Source organism: Piliocolobus tephrosceles, chromosome 10, assembly GCF_002776525.5.
Source record: "Piliocolobus tephrosceles isolate RC106 chromosome 10, ASM277652v3, whole genome shotgun sequence".
NCBI lineage: Eukaryota > Metazoa > Chordata > Mammalia > Primates > Cercopithecidae > Piliocolobus > Piliocolobus tephrosceles.
The window spans coordinates 30,900,825-30,920,993 of record NC_045443.1 but is presented as its reverse complement, the minus strand read 5'-3'; the positions used below and the strand labels follow the sequence as shown (position 1 = coordinate 30,920,993).

Here is a 20,169-nt window from a genome sequence, read left to right as displayed (position 1 = left end):
TTCTGATTTATGTAGAGCTTATTCTTTCTGTTTATGCTTTAGCCTGCCTTTTTAGGACGCTGATAGCACTTAGCATGAAAGCATAGTTACTATGATCTCTGGCGGAGCTGTGCCTACAGTGTTAAATATGCCCAGAGCTCACCTTCCCATGGATGCTATCTACTGCAGGGCCAAGAATCAGTGAAAATGGGATGAGATGTGTAGTTTTGGTGACCAGGCCTGGAAAGGCAGTGTAGCAGGCTGCTTGTGTTTGAATCTCAGCTCTGCCACTTAATTGTAGTATGATCTTGGGCAAATTTCTTAACCTTTCTTTGTCACTGCTTCATTGTCAATAAAATGAGAATAGTACCTACCTCACAGATTACCATTAGGATTAAATATATTAACATGTGTAAAGTGTTTAGTAAGTGCTTCTTGACACATGTGCCTGTTCAGTAAGAGTAACATATTAGGAAGGCCAGGGCCCAAGAAATATAAAGTGAACAAAATGTGCCTTTTACAATGTTTTGTATTTTCCTGTGTCTAGGCTACTTCTTCTCCAGTTACTTGTAGCTCAAATGCTTGCTTGGTTACTACCGATCAGGCTTCTTCTGGATCTGAAACAGAGTTTATGACCTCAGAGACTCCTGAGGTAAAAGACCAATTGTCTTAATTTCTTTTGTGTCTTAAAGAATAGCAGAACCAGTTTATCTTATGAATTACAGGCGTGATTAGTTGAATGATGTACCATTTATACTTTATTAATGTATTGCTTTCTATAGATACTGTGATCTTAGAAGTTATACAGATAACTTTATTGTGGCTTTGCCCTATAAATAGATTTAATATGGTATTGCCTTATCTAGTGCAATAAATGCCAATTTTTAATCTAAAATAATGAAAAGTTTAGGTAGCATTAAGTCAAATTTCTCACTATATTTACACTGGAGGACTTTTAGGAGAAAAGTTTCTTATTTGTATAACTGAAAGCCCAATAACTTTATATTTTTAATATTAGCACTTACTGAGTTGGAATGAGTTACAATCTTATTTTGGCTAACTTTGTCAAAAATATTTTGGGTCAGGTGCAGTGGCTCACGCCTGCAATCCCAGCGCTTTGAGAGGCCAAGGCAGGTGGATCACTTGAGGTCAGGAGTTCAAGACCAGCCTGGCCAACATGGTGAAGCCCCGTCTCTCCTAAAAATACAAAAATTAGCTGTGCATGGTGGCGCGTGCCTCTAGTCCCAGGTACTCAGGAGGCTGAGGCCGGAGAATTGCTTGAACCTGGGAGGCAGAGTTTGCAGAGGTTGTGTGCCACTGCACTTTAGCCTGGGTGACAAAGTGAGACACTGTCTCAAAAAAAAAAAAAAAAAAAGGCATTTTAACGGTATTATGTTTGTGCTTTCAATTTCAATTCTAAGTTACAGTTTTTACTAAGTTTGAGTAAATTCTTAAGATGGACATGGTAGGATGAATTTTGAGGGGTAATTTAGCAACTATCAGGTATTTTTTGTTAACTATTATACAAGAATATGTATTCATTATAGAATATAAGAAAATATAGATAATCCTTAGTTTTTATGGTGCTGACTTGATCTGAATTTAAATTAACTCATTCCTCATTTTAAGAAGAGGAAGAAGTGATTGTTACCAAGTAACTCATAGCTGTCTGCCTCACAGTCTAGTTGAGATTGGTTTTTGGTATTTTTTTAAGCCTTTGGATTTATAATCTGTTATGTCAAGAACTTGGGGCTTCCTTAGGTAAGGATTACTTAAATCAGATCAGAGTTGTTTTCTGTTTTAGGTAGCTGACTTAGAAACCCACTAATAAGTCTTTAGAATAGAGAAAAATTAACACTAAACAACTAACCCAAGTTTTTTCTTAAATCCAATTCTGATGTATAAATTTTGAATAATATTAGGTTCTTAACTGGAAATTACCATTTCAGGGTTTGAAAAGAATGAGGTGCATAAAAAAAGTTCAGCCCCTCATCTGTTAGACTGATTATTGGTAAGACTCTTTCACTTAGTCAGCAAACTGTGCAAAGCAAATACTGGTATGCATCCTCAGCAACTGAGATTTGAAGTTGTAAGCGAAAGCTATTCTTTTGCATTCCTATGTCCAAATATCATCCTAAAGAACTTGCTGACTTATGCCAGTTTGGGTTTTAGAGTAAGTTAACTGCTTGTTATATGGCAGGTGATTGGCTGATGCTGCATTTCTCCTCCCCAGGCAGCAATTCCCCCAGGCAAGCAACCGTCTTCACTAGCTTCTCCAAATCCTCCCATGGCAAAGGGCTCTGAACAGGGCCTCCAGTCACCTCCAGCAAGTAGTAGTTCAGTAACCATTAACACAGCACCCTTTCAAGCCATGCAGACAGTGAGTATGAAACATGAATGATGATTGCAGTTCATTATTCCTGTTAAAAGCCATTGTTTCTCTTACATAATTATTGGGTACTATGTGAAAAATTTGCCTTTTGTAATATTTATTTGAGTTCATAGAATTATATTTGGCCAATGGCAATGATGTTGTGGTAGAAGAGTAGGAAATCCGCAGGCTCTATAATTTTAAATGGGTGTTTTATCAGAACATTATTCCCTCTTTCAGAATTAGTAGCAGGCAAAGTCGAGGACCCATATTAAACAAACACAATGTGTGGGTGAGAAACAGAATTTCTAGCAACAGCTTAATAATACTAACCATTACTAATATCAGTACTGGTGTTATTCCCTAACATCAGTAACCTGAAATACTGGACACATACTTGGGTGTTCTGTCATTGCTGAAACTTTCATTTTATTTTATCCTGATCTCAAGATGGTTTTTGGAGATTTGTTCAGATTTGTGTGGTGTTTTGAGTTATGTATTTTTCTACAAATTGTAGTTAAGGCTTTTTTTTTTTTTTTTTTTAATAATATTACAGCTAGTTTGGTATGTTTATTCTCTTAACACAGACTAGTCTAAAACATTTCTTCGGGGGGAAGAAAGCCTTAGTGAGCCAATAAGTACCCTTCCTGTTGGTGCTTAGTGTCCCACTCCAAGCACTTTGATGGTGGTAGTGGGGCCAGTGGAGTAGCGTGGAAAGCAGGCATCACCCGAGGAGATTGGCTGGTGAGTCCAGACAGTTGAATTCACTCACCTTATCACTTAGAATATCTTATTTCTAGACAGAATAGTTTTCTTGCTTTCAGTCTTTTCCTGTCAGTTCATCCTGCACAGGATAGCCACATTGGTTTTACCTTTACTTTTGTCTAATTAAAAGCAAGCAGTGTTCCATTACAGAATGAAATTTAGTCCTCTGATACTCAGTACCTTTTCAAGTCTGGTATACCTGCCACACTGGTCCTCTGGGCTTGCCTTATATATTCTTATCACAATACCTTTTGCTCATGCCCATCTGTTTTATCTGCCTGTTTGAATCCTATCCAGTACACATTGGTTCTTACCCATTTATTGATTAAAGAATAGTTACAAAACCAGGCACTGTTCTTCATCACTGAGGTTGTAGCAGTGAAAAAAAGTAAAATATGCTCAGGAAACTTAACATTTTATTATGGAGGTAGGAGGGCTGGGGAGACAGATACCTGTATATTAGGTGCTGTGTGATGTAAGGAAAAATGGAGCAGAATCAGGGAGCTAGAGAGTCATAGAAGGACAGATCATTGCTTGCCACATGGTAAACATTCAGTAAACGGTGAAATATTTCGTTCATCTTTAGTTTTTGAAAAAAGACCCCTTTCCCTTATAGCTTTTATTCTCAGTAAGCATTATTATGATAGCATAGTAGCAGGAAGATTAACTTTTGCTCTTAGGTGTAAATTCTGTCAGGAATCAAGTAGGAGTGTTTTTTTGTTGTGTTTTTTTACTGTGGTAAAATATGTGTAACAATATTTACCATTTTAACCTTTTTAAAGTATACAATTCAGTGGTATTATAATAGTACATTCATAATGTGCAATCATCATCACTACTTTTAGAACTTTGTCATTATTCCAAACAGAAACTCAGTATCCATTAAACAATAACTTCTATTTATTTGTAACCCCCTCCACAGCTCTGCTAATCTCTATTCTACTTCGTTTCTATGAATTTACCTGTTCTACCTCATATAAGTTGTATCCTACAACATTTTTCCTCTTGTATCTGGCTTACTGCACTTTGCAGAATGTTTTCAGAGTTCATTCACGTTATAGAGTGTATCAGAATTTCAATTTTATATGGCTGAATAATCCATTTTATGTATGTACTTCATTTCACTTATTCATTCATCTGTTGGGAAGTTGAGTTGTTTGTACCTTTTGGCTATTCTTCTGAATAATGCTGCTGTGAACATAGGTGTATAAATATCTGTTTGAGTCCTGCTTTCAGTTATTTGGGGTATATACCTAGAGATGGAATTAGTGGATCATATGTTAATTCTATACTTTTTGAGGAGGCAGCATACTGTTTTCCACAGGGTGGCTGCGCCATTTTGCATTCCCACTGGCAATGCATGAGGGTTCCAGTTCCTCCGCATCCTTGCCAACACTTATTTTCTGTCTTTTTGATAATAGCCCTCCTAATGGGTGTAAAATTTGTATTGCATTATGGTTTGAGTTTACATTTCCCTAATGATGATGAGCATGTTTTCATGTGCTTATTTGCCATTTATCTTCTTTGGAGAGATGTCTATTCAAGTCCTTTGCCTGCAAAATAGAAGTTTTTGAATGTACGATTTTTCTGGATACCACCCTTAAGAATTTTCTTTGAAACTTCCCAAATGACTCAGAGTGTCCTTGTCTTTTAAGGTATTTAATGTTAATGCACCTCTGCCTCCACGGAAAGAACAAGAAATAAAAGAATCCTCTTATTCACCTGGCTACAATCAAAGTTTTACCACAGCAAGTACACAAACACCACCCCAGTGCCAACTGCCATCGATACATGTAGAACAAACTGTCCATTCTCAAGAGACTGGTAAGATCTTTGCATATGATATTTGGAAGACATAGATGGACAGCCAATTGAATGGAAAGCAAGTCTAGCAAGTCTGTAGTGACACTTTAGAAGTATTTTCCTGACTAGTAAGCATTATTTCTTCACATGTTCCTCCAGTGTTGAGAAAAACCTAATGCCCTTTCCTGTGTTGAGTTTACCTATTAATTTTAATTTTTGTAGAGATAGAACTTAGAAGACTGATTTAATCTTGAAGTGGGTTTGTATTTTCAAATCTATTTGCTTTGATTACCACAGACAGTGATTGAGGTAGATGGGCACTATCTGGCTGCTTGTATGAAGGTTTTGAAACCATTCTGTTAACCCTTTTAACACAGATGGTTATCTGTCCTTTTCTTTTTATCTTATAACAAAAGATTGAAGACTGTGAAGATATGACTTAGTATGTTCATTGTACAGTTTGCTTAGAGATGGGAGACTATTTTGATTTTTCATGCTGTTCTAAATCACGAATAGGTAACTTTGTACTCATTTCTTAATTTAAATTTAAGAAGCACTTGTAGATTTTTGATATTGGTATTTCAGATCCCTATTGAGTTTTTTAACTGAAGTCGGAGCAAATGAATTGAGCATTCTGAGTACTTGGCTAATCAAGTGATGAAGAGGTGGTAATATAAATTCTGGGACCTAGGCACAGATGACCCAATTCTCTTCTCCCCTCTACTGTTGAAAGACAGGGCAGGTGACTTACGTAAATATATTTTTGTCATGTGCCTTCTCAGATACAGTATTAATTAGAATCCATTTTCTTTTACTCCCTCATCTGGAGTATTTAGCCGGCTTTTTAAAAATTGTCATAAATATACATAACATAAAAATTACCATTTTAATCATTTTTAACTATATAGATATTCTGTGGCATTAAGTACAACCAAATTGTTATGTAATTATTACCACTGTCCACCTCCAGAACTTTTCATCTTCCCCCAACTGAAACTTTGTAATCATTTAATAGTAACTCCTCCTCCTCCTCTCCCCCCAGCCCCTGGCAACCACCATTCTACTTTCTGATTCTGAAAATGACTGCTCTGGTACCTCATATAAGTGGTATACAATATTTGTGCTTTTGAAACTAGCTTATTTTACTTGGCATGTCTTAAGGGTTCATTCGTGTTGTAGCATGGGTCAAAATTTTCTTCCTTTTTTAGGCTGAGTAATATTCCATTGTATATGAATTATGTATTTGAGTCATGTAGATGAATTGTATATATGAATATGTATCTCCTATTTGTTTTTAAAGGAAGCAAATTGTATTAATGATTTTGATATATATTGGCTTTTAAGTATAAAGACTATTACCATTTAACTCTTGGACTCCAAAACCGTTTTTCTTAAGCAGCAACTTATCATCCTGATGGAACTATTCAAGTAAGCAATGGTAGCCTTGCCTTTTACCCAGCACAGACGAATGTATTTCCCAGACCTACTCAGCCATTTGTCAGTAGCCGGGGATCTGTTAGAGGATGTACTCGTGGTGGGAGATTAATAACCAATTCCTATCGGTCCCCTGGTGGTTATAAAGGTATGCCCTGAATAAAATTTAATTATACTGAATTATTTTGTCTGTGTGTTTACTTGACTCAAACCATTTTTACCTAACCTTGCTTTTACCTAACCTTTTGTCACTTACAATGTAGTAGAGAATTTCCTGTTTGTGAATAATAAAGTATTTTTAATATACCTATTCTCCATAACAGAGGAACTAATTTTCTGTATGAAAAGCAGATTGATTTTGTGACTTACTGAAGTGGAAGGTTTCACCGTATTGTTTTACAGAGGATGAATTTTCATATTTGAGTGATGTTTTTCTTTTGTTGACTTAATTCTGCTAAAAGTGTATCATATTTACAAAATGCCCATTATCTAGTTATTTGTTAGATTATGTCACAAAGAATACAGAATTTGAGACTATAATAATGATATTCTCTTAAACTTTTGTTATGATTCCAAGTATCCTAGTCACTACTTATTATTAACAAAATACTCTAGACAGGCTGGGTGCAGTGGCTCACGCCTGTCATCCCATGACTTTGGGATGCTGAGGTAGGAGGATCATTGAGGCCAGGAGTTTGCGACCAGCCTGGGCAACACAGTGAGACCCCGTCTCTACAAAGAATTTTTAAAAATTAGCTGGGCATGGTGATGTGCACTTGTAGTCCCAGCTACTTGGGAGGCTGAACTGGGAAGAATGCTTGAGTCCAAGAGTTTGAGGTTACAGTGAGCTGTGATCTCACTACTATGCTCCAGCCTGAGTAACAGAGTGAGGCACTGCCTATAAAAAAGCAAACAACAAGAAAACAATCCTTGACAGAGGCCCTAAGTAGCTAACTGCCCTACCACCACGCTTTCCCAACCCCAACCTGCATTTTAGCAGTAGTAAATTTATAAACCTGGCTTATTTGAAGACATCACATATAAATGTATGTTTTACTGTGGAAGCAATATTAGTAGTTTGCTTAAAGAGGGTATAATTCTAATGATGGCATTATACAATCAATTTAACTTTTAAAGCAATATAGAATTAGACTGTTTAAAAGTTTAATATGATTTTGTACATAATCTTATGTAAGTTTGTTTATTTATTAGGTTTTGATACTTACAGAGGACTCCCTTCAATTTCCAATGGAAATTATAGCCAGCTGCAGTTCCAAGCTAGAGAGTATTCTGGATCACCTTATTCCCAAAGGGTAAGTAAGAATAGTTGTCATAGTTGAATAATGGTACAGTTGTTGATGTTAAGTTGGTTATTGAAGTATATAGCAGAGTCATAATTTGTTTTCTAAAAGTGCACTCTTAGTTTTAAAACTACTTGTAAGTCCTATGGAGAAGAGTTGAGTTGGAAGCTTTTTCCAATTACCCAAGAAAGATAAATGATAACTGCTTGTTATGTGGAACTTAGAAGGTGTTAAGGACATTATTAATCATGTTGTTTGCATTAACCTGTTTGCTCTTCCACCTTACAGGAGAAACTGGTTCAGAGGTTAAATAACTTATCTAAGGTCACTCATCAAGGAAATGGTAAACTAAGATTAAAACGTGACTTTCTTACTCCAGAGCCCATGATTTTAAGTTTACTACATTGCCTTTGATTTAACTTGCCTAAATAGCGAATGTAGCAAAGCCCTTTTTCGTAAGATTTTTGTTGTTGTTTGTTCTTATTTGAAGAACCCAGCGTATTTTCTTTACTACCTATGATAAAAGACTCAAGAGTATGTTAGAAATTCCACTTTAACAAACCTTGGGAACTTACGGATTTGAATCTATAATACATCAGCATATTCAGTTTTGAAGTTTTACAAGCCTTTGAGTATGTGTATGGTATCATACTGAGTTCTGTTGGTAATATATAAAATACCTATCCTTGGAGTTTACAGTTACATGGGGTAGGATGGATGTCCACACAGAGGCAGTATTGAAAAGGGTGAAGGCCAGGCATGGTGAATCACGCCTGTAATCCCAGCACTTTGGGAAGCGGAGGCGGGTGGATCACTTGAGGTCAGGAGTTTGAGACCAGCCTGACCAACATGGTGAAACCCCATCTCTACTAAAAATACAAAATTAGTCGGACGTGGTGGCACACACCTGTAATCCCAGCTACTTGAGAGGCTGAGGCAGGAGAATTGCTTGAACCTGAGAGGTAGAGGTTGTAGTGAGCAGAGATAGCGCCATTGCACTCCACCCTGGGCAAGAAGAGCGAGACTCCATCTCAAAAAAAAAAAAGAATGAAAAACACCTTGGAATCTAAATGCCTTGGGTCTGACCCCTCATTTATCACTTCTCTTGCCATGTGACCTTAGATATGTTAGTGAAACTTTGAGCTCTAGTTCCTCATCTGTTAGTTTTTCATCTAACACTGAGGGGTAGTGAGGTTTTCTCCATGAGATATTCTGAGAATTAAATGAACTAAAGCACCTAAGTGCTTAGCACTACAGAGCCAGGTGTGTATATCAGTCATACAAATACTAGATGTTATTATGTGATCCTCATGGAATGTATGTGAGGGGAGGATGTTGATTAATATAGACAAGTAAAAGAACTGTCTCTTCTTACTACCACTATTACAGTATTTTGTGTGCTCTTTTACATTTCTTCCTGAGGAACAAGAAATTGATAATGCTAGTTGCTATTGCAGAGGGGGGACTGGGAGTATGGAGTAAGAGGCTTTATTATTTTTACTGTATACCTTCTTGTCCTGTTTCAGTTTTTTATTGCATATAATAATTACACCACTAATTATTCTTTTCATGAGTTATATGAAGTTTGGCTTCCTTCATATTTGAGTTTGTTTGAAGTACTGCCCCTGGAACATTTTTTCTTAATATATTGGATTATATTTCTAGGCACTAAATATATTTATACAATATACTTTTTTATCAATTTCTTAAAAAAAAATTCCCAAATCCCAACATAGTTGGTATTAGTCTTCCCAGTTTGGTGTATAAATAGAGCAAGGCTGAGAAAAATCTGTGTTCTTGCTTTATGATGTCCTTTTATACTAAGATGAGGGACAGAGGACCATGCCACACGTAAAAATTTCTCTCATTACTCAGCATTGTATCTTTTACATAGTATTCTCCAAGTGCTTTATTGTTTTTCATGTATTAACAGATCTAATTGGTCAGATTAATTAACAGATGAAGCAAGTAATGCCACTGTTGCCCTTGCTTTGTTTTTCTTAGTGTTTGGAAACATCTGAGCCTCTTTGGTTGCTGGGGAAGGCCAGGTAAAGAACTAAAGGGACTAATCTTACAGATTTGCCAGCCAGTAGTCCTGTGTAATAACCAATTATAGTCCTGCATTTTTAATGCCAAGATAAATATTATATGTTCACTTTAGGATAATTTCCAGCAGTGTTATAAGCGAGGAGGGACATCTGGTGGTCCACGAGCAAATTCCAGAGGTAAGAGTAATTAACTGAATAGTTTTTTTACCCAAAACATGTCTCTAGTTCTTTCTGCATCCTCTACTAAGTTCTTCCCAAAGCGCATTGCTTTTTAGTATTTGTCTAGTTGAGGTTTTCAATTTGCTTGAATGTAGTACTAAAGTACTAAGGGAGATATTAGACTACTAGATAGGCTATGGAAACCAATTGCAAATTGAATTAAAAGGGTGGGTGTTTTTTAAAAATCTACTTGACACTAGAGCATATTTAATCTTATATATTCACTATGCTGATTTCAAATATTTTCATATGATGATTCAGGATGGTGGTTTTTGTAATAATGGGTACTTCTACTTTAATGTCACTGCATTAATAGATTCAAATAAGCAACAATTAAGACACCGTGACTTGAAACAAAAGCAGCATACTTATAACACTTTTTAAAATGTGAAGGAACTATTGAAAGTTTGTATAAGGGAGAAAAAAAATCATCGAAGAGTAACTTTGTCACAGGAAAGCAATCTTTTCCTTCTGAAAAAATAGCGAGTATTCAGTTTGCCTTTGCCTTAGTCTGAGCAGTGTTTTTGTATGGCACTTAAAACATTAAAAGTGTATGACTTGGAAACAAAAAAAAAACAAGCATTCATCATGGGACTTAGTTCCATATCAGTCTATCTCTGAATGGCTAGTGGCTAGTAGTTCTAAAAATTGGTTCTTTTATGTAGTCTCCGTTTTCTTGAGACCTTCTACATTAGCTGCTTTGTAGAATGATCTCTGAGAAATTAAGAATTATAGGAGGAAGATGAAGTAAAAAGTGTTCAGACCTGAGTTTTAGACTTTGTTATCTAGCCTTTTGGGGGCCACATTTTCTTAATCTTTAAGAAGGATCAATTAGACAAGATTATCTTGGACCTTTCTGGCTTTAGAAGAGTATTGTAAAAACCTATTGCCAGAAAAATCTAAAAAAGTATAATCTAGCTATATATTGCTTTTGTTTTGGAATTTACTGTAAAGTGTATCTTTGTCTGTTTCAGTAGCCGACTAATGTTAAATATTGTGTTCAAAGCTAACTGCTTCATTATGAGAAACTCACTGTTGCTAATAAAACAGCAGGGTGGAGTGATTCTTCTCAGGTGAGCAGCCCAGAAAGAGACAACGAAACCTTTAACAGTGGTGACTCTGGACAAGGCGACTCCCGTAGCATGACCCCTGTGGATGTGCCAGTGACAAATCCAGCAGCCACCATACTGCCAGTACACGTCTACCCCCTGCCTCAGCAGATGCGAGTTGCCTTCTCAGCAGCCAGAACCTCTAATCTGGCCCCTGGAACTTTAGACCAACCTATTGTGTTTGATCTTCTTCTGAACAACTTAGGAGAAACTTTTGATCTTCAGCTTGGTAGATTTAATTGCCCAGTGAATGGCACTTATGTTTTCATTTTTCACATGCTAAAGCTGGCAGTGAATGTGCCACTGTATGTCAACCTCATGAAGAATGAAGAGGTCTTGGTATCAGCCTATGCCAATGATGGTGCTCCAGACCATGAAACTGCTAGCAATCATGCAATTCTTCAGCTGTTCCAGGGAGACCAGATATGGTTACGTCTGCACAGGGGAGCAATTTATGGAAGTAGCTGGAAATATTCTACGTTTTCAGGCTATCTTCTTTATCAAGATTGAAAGTCAGTACAGTATTGACAGTAAAAGGATGGTGTTCTAATTAGTGGGATTGAAGGAAAAGTTGTCCTTGCCTTCATGACTGATTGGTTTAGGAAAATGTTTTTGTTCCTAGAGGAAGGAGGAGGTCCTTACTTTTTTGTTTTCCTTCCTAAGGTGAAAAATCAAGCTGAATGACAATTAGCACTAATCTGGCACTTTATAAATTGTGATGTAGCCTCGCTAGTCAAGCTGTGAATGTATATTGTTTGCACTTAATCCTTAACTGTATTAACGTTCAGCTTACTAAACTGACTGCCTCAAGTCCAGGCAAGTTACAATGCCTTGTTGTGCCTCAATAAAAAAAAGTTACATGCACCTTCAGTGTTCCTGTTTGATTAAACATTTAGTTGAGAGGTAAAATATCTGCTTTTTAATATTCATCACCGATAACTCTTAAATGGTTATTTCTTCATGGGCTCCTGCTATTATTTTAAAATAAGACATATATAACAGTTCCTTCCAGGGTTACTTTTCTCTGATATTATACATGCCATTCATCAAAACATTTGATCTGTTTTCCATGGGCCAAATCATGCATTCTTCTTGAAGCTATTCTATTTTGCAGTAGGGCATGGGTTTCCTTTAGTTAGCTATCTTTTGGTAGCTACTACATGTGTAGTAATATACAATAGGAGATACACAGGAAATACTACTGGCCCACCATCAATAAGACTTACACTTTCTAGTGGATTCTCAATTTAATTTGAGCAGGCAAAATGCTAAGACATTAAAAAGCAGAGGCTCTGTGGTCAGGCAATGCTGTCTTTCAGAGTCCTGATGTTGCCACTTAGTAGCTAATCTTAGAGAAGTTATGTTACCTCTAAGATCGATCTCTCTCTCTCTTTTAAATACTGTTTCTCAGATGTAAAATGTGAATGGTAGATTACCATCAGGACAGCTGTGAAGTTTAAGAATATATCTAAAAGACTTAACATAGTGCCTGGCACATACACATTTAAGAAATGCAGTAAAGTTTAGTGTTCATTCTAGCCATATAATACTTTTCTCACACTTAAAGCTTGTATGTCCTCTTCAGTAATAAGTTTTTTATTTCTCAGTTTAAATAATTTTTGGCTGGGCGCGGTGGCTCACACCTGTAATCCCAGCACTTTGGGAGGCTGAGGTGGGCAGATCACCTGAGGTCAGGAGCTCAAGACCAGCCTGGCCAACATGGTGAAACCCTGTCTCTACTAGAAATACAAAAATTAGCCAGGCGTGATGGCGGGCTCCTGTAATCCCAGCTACTCAGGAGGTTGAGGCAGGAGAATGTCTTGAGCCTGGGAGGGGGAGGTTGCAGTGAGCCGAGATCATGCCACTGCACTCCAGCCTGGGTGACTGAGCAAGACTCTGTCTCAAAAAAATATATGTATCTATTTTTTTAAAGTGAGCATTTTGGTTGCATTTTCAGGACTATATTAAGGGTTGGAGAAGGGCATTATTACACATCAACTAAAGCAAGAAATCTGCTGAGGCAGAAAATAATTTGCCGGGTCTGACCCACAGACCCTGGCTGAAAGACGGATGAAAAAATGTATGCTGACACAGGTATTTTGCCTGACAGCACGAATAGAGGATTTCACTGCTTGGCACCACTGACAAGAGAGTCCAGCGAGAGTGAAGCCCCGATAAGCTGGCATTGCTTGTATTTATTTAGTACAGATTTAATGACAAAGGCTTTGAGTCAACACACTTTTGGGTAATTAGCATGCCTGCTCCCCTCCCCTGCCCACCAAGAGAGCAGTCCTGTGCGCAAACGATTAAAGGCCAGGTTCCGAGGCCTAAGTAAACTAATCTAGACCAATGCCCTTGTTATCTAACCCAATTTTTTAAGAGAATTCAGCTGCCTTCAGCCAAATTTTCTTTTGAAGCTTTTGCAAAACCTGGCCTTCCAACAAGGTTTGCTTCTTTCTATAATTTCCTCTTATAATTTCTCCCACCACCCTGTCTGAACTCCTACAGTAATTGTTTTGATCCTCCTCTCTGAGGTGTTGAGTAATCTCAGGAAAATGGTATAAGAGCATTACGTTTATTACAGTTAATATTTTTGAGCTGGGTGTGGGTTCAGCAGTTACACCCTGAAGCCATGTTTATCTCTCCATGGTGTTAAATACTAGTATAGTGTTCTCAATATACAAGATGTGATTTGATTCAGTACCTCACAGAACTTTTTCAGCTTATGGTAGGAACTTTGTAGGGTAGGGATAATAGTATTCCAGTTAAAAAAAAATTAGCTCATGGCTTTTATGTCCACAACACAACTAAAAAGCATATAGAAAAGTGGTAATATGATTGAATGATGGAGGGGGAAACATGATGTTTAAGAACAGCCGGTGATAAGTTCAGTAGGGCCTTTCTATAGTGATGATTTTCCTACTGCATTAAGGCCTTCAGTGTAGTCTTTTTCTTATACACACAATGTTTATTTAAAATATTTTGGGCAACTCTTTATATTATTTTTAAGGTAAGTGTCCAACATCAAGAGATTCATCACTTAGGGTATCCCCCTATGATAAGAGTCATATTATAGGAGAGTATTTGAAATGTTACTTGGCTAGGTATAAAGATAATGAACTAGACATATTTTGACTTAATGAATGGACAAGATATTTCATTGTGAAGCAGTATAACTTTTTGAAGCTTGTTCTGGAAGCTATTACTAAAAGACATCTTTACAGAAAGATGTGCACATACACAGAATTTACATACATTTGTAAGAGATAGAGTAGGAATCCAGAGATACCTAAAGTCCATTTGTGGACCTGGTGGAAAGAACTTCTATTTTGCTGGGAAGATCTTATTATAGATATGGCTGACATGGAGAGATATTCCATATAATTATTCCATATAAGTATCTGAATATACAAATACTTAGTTGTTTTACTAAAAGCAGAGATGAGGGAGGTAAAATAAGTTTCCTGTTTACTCGATTCTCCTCAGAGTTTTTTCTTTAAGTTTTTTAGTCCTTTATTAAGTGATATCTCCTCCCTACATCCAAAGTTGTAAGCCGCTGACTCTTACCTCCTCGAAAATGATTTGAGTAAATGCAGGCATTTAAAGCAGGATGTTTTTTGAGAGGTTTGCTTGTTTCCTGTACTAGTTATCTGTCAACCATCCCATTTTTCTGTTTACCTTTCTCAATTCCATAATAGCTTTATTTTTACAATCCTATGACATCACATACTGTGTTTTTATACTCTTAATCTTTCCTGTTTGCACAGTTAAATTCTTTAGCTTTAATGATCAGTGTTCCATTGTGAGCCTTGTAACTATGATGTTATTTTATGTATTTTAAAGGTGAAACAATTGTTAGCATATACACAGGTATGGTGGCTTATCCCTGTAATCATAGCACTTTGGGAGTCCAAGGTGGGTGGATCACTTGAGCGCAGGAGTTAGACCAACCTGGACAACATGGTGAAGCCTGGTCTCTACAAAAAGATACAAGAAATAAGCTGGGTGTGGTGTCATGCCCCTGTAGTCCCAGCTACTCAGGAGGCTGAGGTGGAAGAATCACCTGAGCCTGGGCGTTGAGGCTGCAGTGAGCTGTAATTGTGCCATTGCACGCCAGCCTGGGCGGCAGAGTGAGACCCTGTCTCAAAATAAAACGTTTATCTGTATCACTTCTCTGCCAAATACAAATAATTTTGATGAAAAATTTAGCTCTCTAGTTGCTCTATTTGCTACTCTATATCGGGGTGTTCTTACTGACCACGTTTTGATTAGGCCACAGTAGCTTTGTTCTCATTTTTCAGCTTTTGGGCAAGTGGTGACACCTTCCAGGTACAGCTCACTTGCTACCAGTGCAAGATACTGAAGGCTAGATTATAAAATATTTGTATTCAATATTAATACTAAGAGGACTTAGCCTCACTAATTGTTTCTCAAGCATTATTCCTTTATTCATTTTATTTCAAAGACCCCAAACTTTGGTAACGATTAGTCTTTCAAATATTTGGGTTATCTGATTTGTATCTGACTCTGGGACTACAAAGATGAATGACATTCAAATATTCAGACACCTCAGGTATGTCCATTTCACCGAGAGCAAGTCTCTTCTTTAATTATTCATTTAATTTTCAACACGCTTTTCCTGCTGTCTGTCTGAAAGTGTTACTATTCAAAAACTAGATTTTTGGATCACTTCTTTAACTTTCTTTTCTCTTGTTTGTGATTTTTATTGGGAGATTTCCTTGACTTTATCTTCCTACCTTTTTATGAAGTTTTAAATTTTCATTAACATTCAAAATCTCTAAGTAGACCTGTTACCCGAATGTTCATTACATACAGTTGTCCCTCAGCATCTATGGGGGATTGTTTCCAGGACCCCTACAGATACTAAAATCTGCAAATGCTTAAGTCCCTGATAAAAAAGGGAGTAGTGTTTGCCAAAAACCTCCACACATCCTCCTGTATACTTTAGATCATCTCTAGATTATTTATAATATCTAATGCTGTGTAAATGCTATGTAAATAGTTGTTATACTGGATTGTTTAGGGAATCATGACAAGAAAAAATGGTTTGTACATGTTCTGTATAGAAGCAAGCATCCTGTTTCTCTGAATATTTTCTATCTGTGGATGTGGGACCTGTGGCTATGGAGGGCCAACTGTGTATGTATTCTGTTCTTGTTTCACGATTGCGTTATTTTCTCATTACTCTAAGGATAGTTTTTTAAAAGAATTTTTTTGCCCTAAGTAGTCCATTTACTACACTTTTTCTATTCCATTCACTTATCTGCATTGTTCTATTTGCTCAGAATCTTGTGATAATTGGCTGACTGTTTAAGAATGGAGTAGCAACCCCACACCTATTGGGGGTCATCCTGGGAGGGTGTCCAAGAAAGTTGGAGACCCCAATTCTGGTGTGGGGTGTGGGGTGAAAAGCAGGTCAAATTCAGGTTTCAAGACAGGCCAAGCTCAGTACATTTTCCTGTCCACTGCCTCAGTTTACCTACATTCAGAAGATCGTCCAGGAAGAGTTGAGCAGAGTTGGCTCCAAAACATTAGGGTGCTAAGAGCGAAACAGTTCCAAGCCTTCATCTTGCTGTATGCCAAAATCATTTATGTGTATCTTGAGAGATGGGGATGAGTGGATAGTGGGTGCGTGGTGGAGCTCTGAGGGGCCCTGTCCAGAACCCCATCTTAGCTAACAATTGTTTTACCTTTAAAATACATAAAATAACATCATAGTTATCATAAGGCTCACAATGGAACACTGATCATTAAAGCTAAATAGGAGGACTTCCTGCCTGCCCATGGCCCCCTCTGGCCCTCACTTGGCAAGCACAGGTCACCATCCGTAGCAGTGATGCTTTATTGGTCCCAAGGTCTAGGTGAAGGGGAGAACTGACCATCCTTTCCTAACCTCCTGGGGCCTTCATGCTTATGTTCTTGTTGAAGAAACAACAAAGCTCTTGAGATTCATGTAACTGTATGATGGAGAGAAAAAAGTACCTAATGTATCCCCCAAAAGACAGTATATTTTGTACTTTTTAAAGTGTTTATAAAAATGAAGGGGAAAAAACAGGGAAAAAAGAAAAAAAAGAATGGGTCACCAAAAAGATGACTGGAAGCTTGAATGTAAAAGGTAAAGCTTACTCATTTGGGGCTTCATGATAGCATTATTTTTTGTCAGGGTAGGGAACACCAATGTAGGGGTATGGAAGAGCATTATAAGTGGGACACACAACGCAGAGGCCATAAGGATAAATTAAACACACAGAATTTATTCCCACAAGACTTTTGATTGGAGGAAAATACCAACGTCAAAAGACAAAATGACCACCTCCAGTGGGAGGAAATCAATAAATAAAAAAGGGCAATGGATGTGAAGAGGCAGTTAATACATGAAAACATTTTCAGTAAGCATATGTAAGGTTTTAAGGCACATACTTTGGCAAGCATGTGGGGAAATGGGCATTCATGCTGTAGTTTGGAATAAGTATATTTTTGGAGAGTAAATTGGTGATGACTGTTAAGGTAAAACACACACACACACACACTTTTGACCCAGAAAACACACATACACACACTTGACCCAGAAATTCCACTGCTAGGAATTTGCCCTACAAAATAGTAGAACAGAATTGATAACATCTCATTTGTCTGAAAAATCTTAAAAGCATATATCTGATTGCTTGAACTTTTTTCTTTTCTGGTAGGAGGTACAAGAAATTTGAAGGTGTTGGCTTTAAGGAAAGGGTTTGGGACTTGTTGCAGGAGGAAGATTTGCTTTTCATTCTGACTTTACTGTAGAACTTAAAAGGTATATATCGGCCGGGCGCGGTGGCTCAAGCCTGTAATCCCAGCACTTTGGGAGGCCGAGACGGGCGGATCACGAGGTCAGGAGATCGAGACCATCCTGGCTAACACGGTGAAACCCCGTCTCTACTAAAAATACAAAAACTAGCCGGGCGAGGTGGCGGGCGCCTGTAGTCCCAGCTACTCCGGAGGCTGAGGCAGGAGAATGGCGTAAACCCGGGAGGCGGAGCTTGCAGTGAGCTGAGATCCGGCCACTGCACTCCAGTCCAGGCGACAGAGCGAGACTCCGCCTCAAAAAAAAAAAAAAAAAAAAAAAAAAGGTATATATCACTTTTTTGTTAAAAATTTTAAACTAAGAGATAAAATGATAGATTGCTATGATACCTACTCTTCCTGTCTTTCTTTGGATAGAGTTTGAGGGTTTTTTAAATTGTCAAGTCTGGGATAATACTTTAGAAAAAAAAGCCTAAGTATTTAAAAGCCTAAGTATTACCCACATTACACTAATTTTTGCATTTCACTTAATACTTTACAAAGTACTGCCATATATGTAACTTTTTTGTTGTTTGTTTTTTGAGATAGGGTCTCACTCTGTCCCCCCAGGCTGGAGTGCAGTGGTGTGATCATGGCTCACTGCAGCCTTGACCTCCTGGGCTCAAGTGTAGCTGGGATTACAGGTGACCTCCTGCCCCAGCCTCCCGTGTAGCTAGGATTACAGGTGCACACTACCACACCCAGTTAATTTTTGGGAAATTGTTTTTGTTTTCATTTTTTTTGAGACAGAGTCTTGCTCTGTCACCCAGGCTGGAGTGCAGTGGTGTGATCTTGGCTCACTGCAACCTCTGCCTCCTGGGTTTGTGCAATTCTGTCACAGCTTCGCAAGTAGCTGGGATTACAGGCATGCACCACCATGCTTGGCTAAGTTTTTGTATTTTTAGTAGCGACGGGGTTTCTCCATGTTGGCCAGGCTGGTCTTGAACTCCTGACCTCAACTGATCCATCTACCTCAGCCTCCCAAAGAGCTAGGGTTACAGACATGAGCTACCACGCCCAGCTGTTTGGGGGGTTTTTTAGAGATGAGGTTTCACTATGTTGCCCAGGCGGGTCTTGAATTCCTGGGCTCAAGCGATCCACCAGCTTCAGCCTTGCAAATTGCTGGGATTATAAGCATGAGCCACCAGGCCTGGCCCATATGTGTAAACTTATTTTTTCCTGACAGTGGCCCTGGTGAGGTGGATATTGTTTTAGGGGATAAGAAAATGGAAACTCTTGGAGATTGACTTTCTAAGGCCATTATCAGACGTGCTGAGTTAGAGTTAGCTCTCTCAAGTCCAAATACAGTGCAACATTCTCTGCAGTATCTCCTTTAGCTCTCTAGTGCTGCAGCTGTTAACATATTTTCCACTGCTGTCTCACTCATATGCTTTTGGTGCACTATGGCAAAGTAGACACTTTGTGAACTATAGGAACCATTCAGTTGAGGTTGTCTTAAGTCATAGTTTCTCAAGAGGTCCTGAAGCTGAGGAAGAGGATGGCCTCTTTTTCAATGTGAAAAGTGGAAAGCCCAAGGAGATGAAGAAACAACATCTTGAAGACAAATTTACTTGAAAGTAAATATTTTTTCTTCTGTCCTAGTTAATACTACTATTTGTACCTTGCATCCTTTCCCAACACTGCTATCATTGTAGCCTCTGGAGAAGAAAGTTGCTAGCTTCTGTTTAGAAACTTTGTAACACTGCTGTAACTCCTATTACTTTAGCTTATGTATCACTGATTTTTTGTTTTTTAAAAATTCCTCTTAACAATTTCTATGTATTTTATATTCTCTCTATATTATATATATAAATTCCTCTCTATAATATATATATGTGTGTATGTATACTCTCTCACATTTACAGTTGACTCTTGAACAACATGGATTTGAACTGCGCAGGTCGACTTACATGTAATTTCAACCAAATGCCAATAGAAAATACAATTTTCGCAGGATATGGAATCCAAATATAAAGGAGGCCTGACTTTTTGTATCCTGGGGTTCTGCAGGGCTGACTAGAGGACTTAGGTATACACGGATTTGGGTATACATGGATGTCTTGGAACCAATCCCTTGGGCATATGAGCAGCTGTATTTCACATGCTTGTGATATAGACCTCTGCCAGTATAGACTTCTTTTTTTTTTTTTTTTTTTTTGAGACTGCATCTCACTCTGTCACTCAGGCTGGAGCGCAGTGACATGATCTCAGCTAACCGCAATCTCTGCTTTCTGGGTTCAAGTAGTTCTCCTGCCTCAGCCTCCCAAGTAGTTGGGATTATAGGCATGTGTCCCCCA

General features: G+C 37.9%; 1 protein-coding gene across 16 annotated transcripts in view; it reads left to right on the top strand.

The window, feature by feature from the left end:
* The window catches only part of CAPRIN2 (caprin family member 2), a 46,099-nt gene extending 34,205 nt beyond the window's left edge, over window positions 1–11,894 (top strand). For 3 of the 16 annotated variants that reach the window (XM_023208986.2, XM_023208983.1, XM_023208991.1), the window contains 7 exons: window positions 527–631; window positions 2,213–2,359; window positions 4,771–4,939; window positions 6,315–6,500; window positions 7,565–7,665; window positions 9,815–9,878; window positions 10,971–11,894. In XM_023208986.2, the coding sequence (XP_023064754.1) occupies window positions 527–631; window positions 2,213–2,359; window positions 4,771–4,939; window positions 6,315–6,500; window positions 7,565–7,665; window positions 9,815–9,878; window positions 10,971–11,539 (1,341 nt within the window). In that variant the 3' untranslated portion in view covers window positions 11,540–11,894. Of the gene's footprint in view, window positions 1–526; window positions 632–2,212; window positions 2,360–4,770; window positions 4,940–6,314; window positions 6,501–7,564; window positions 7,666–9,657; window positions 9,702–9,814; window positions 9,879–10,926 lie in introns of all 16 variants that reach the window. The other 13 variants (XM_023208999.2, XM_023208984.2, XM_023208995.2 and 10 more) reach the window with 12 other exon arrangements.
* Window positions 11,895–20,169: the final 8,275 nt, after the last annotated feature.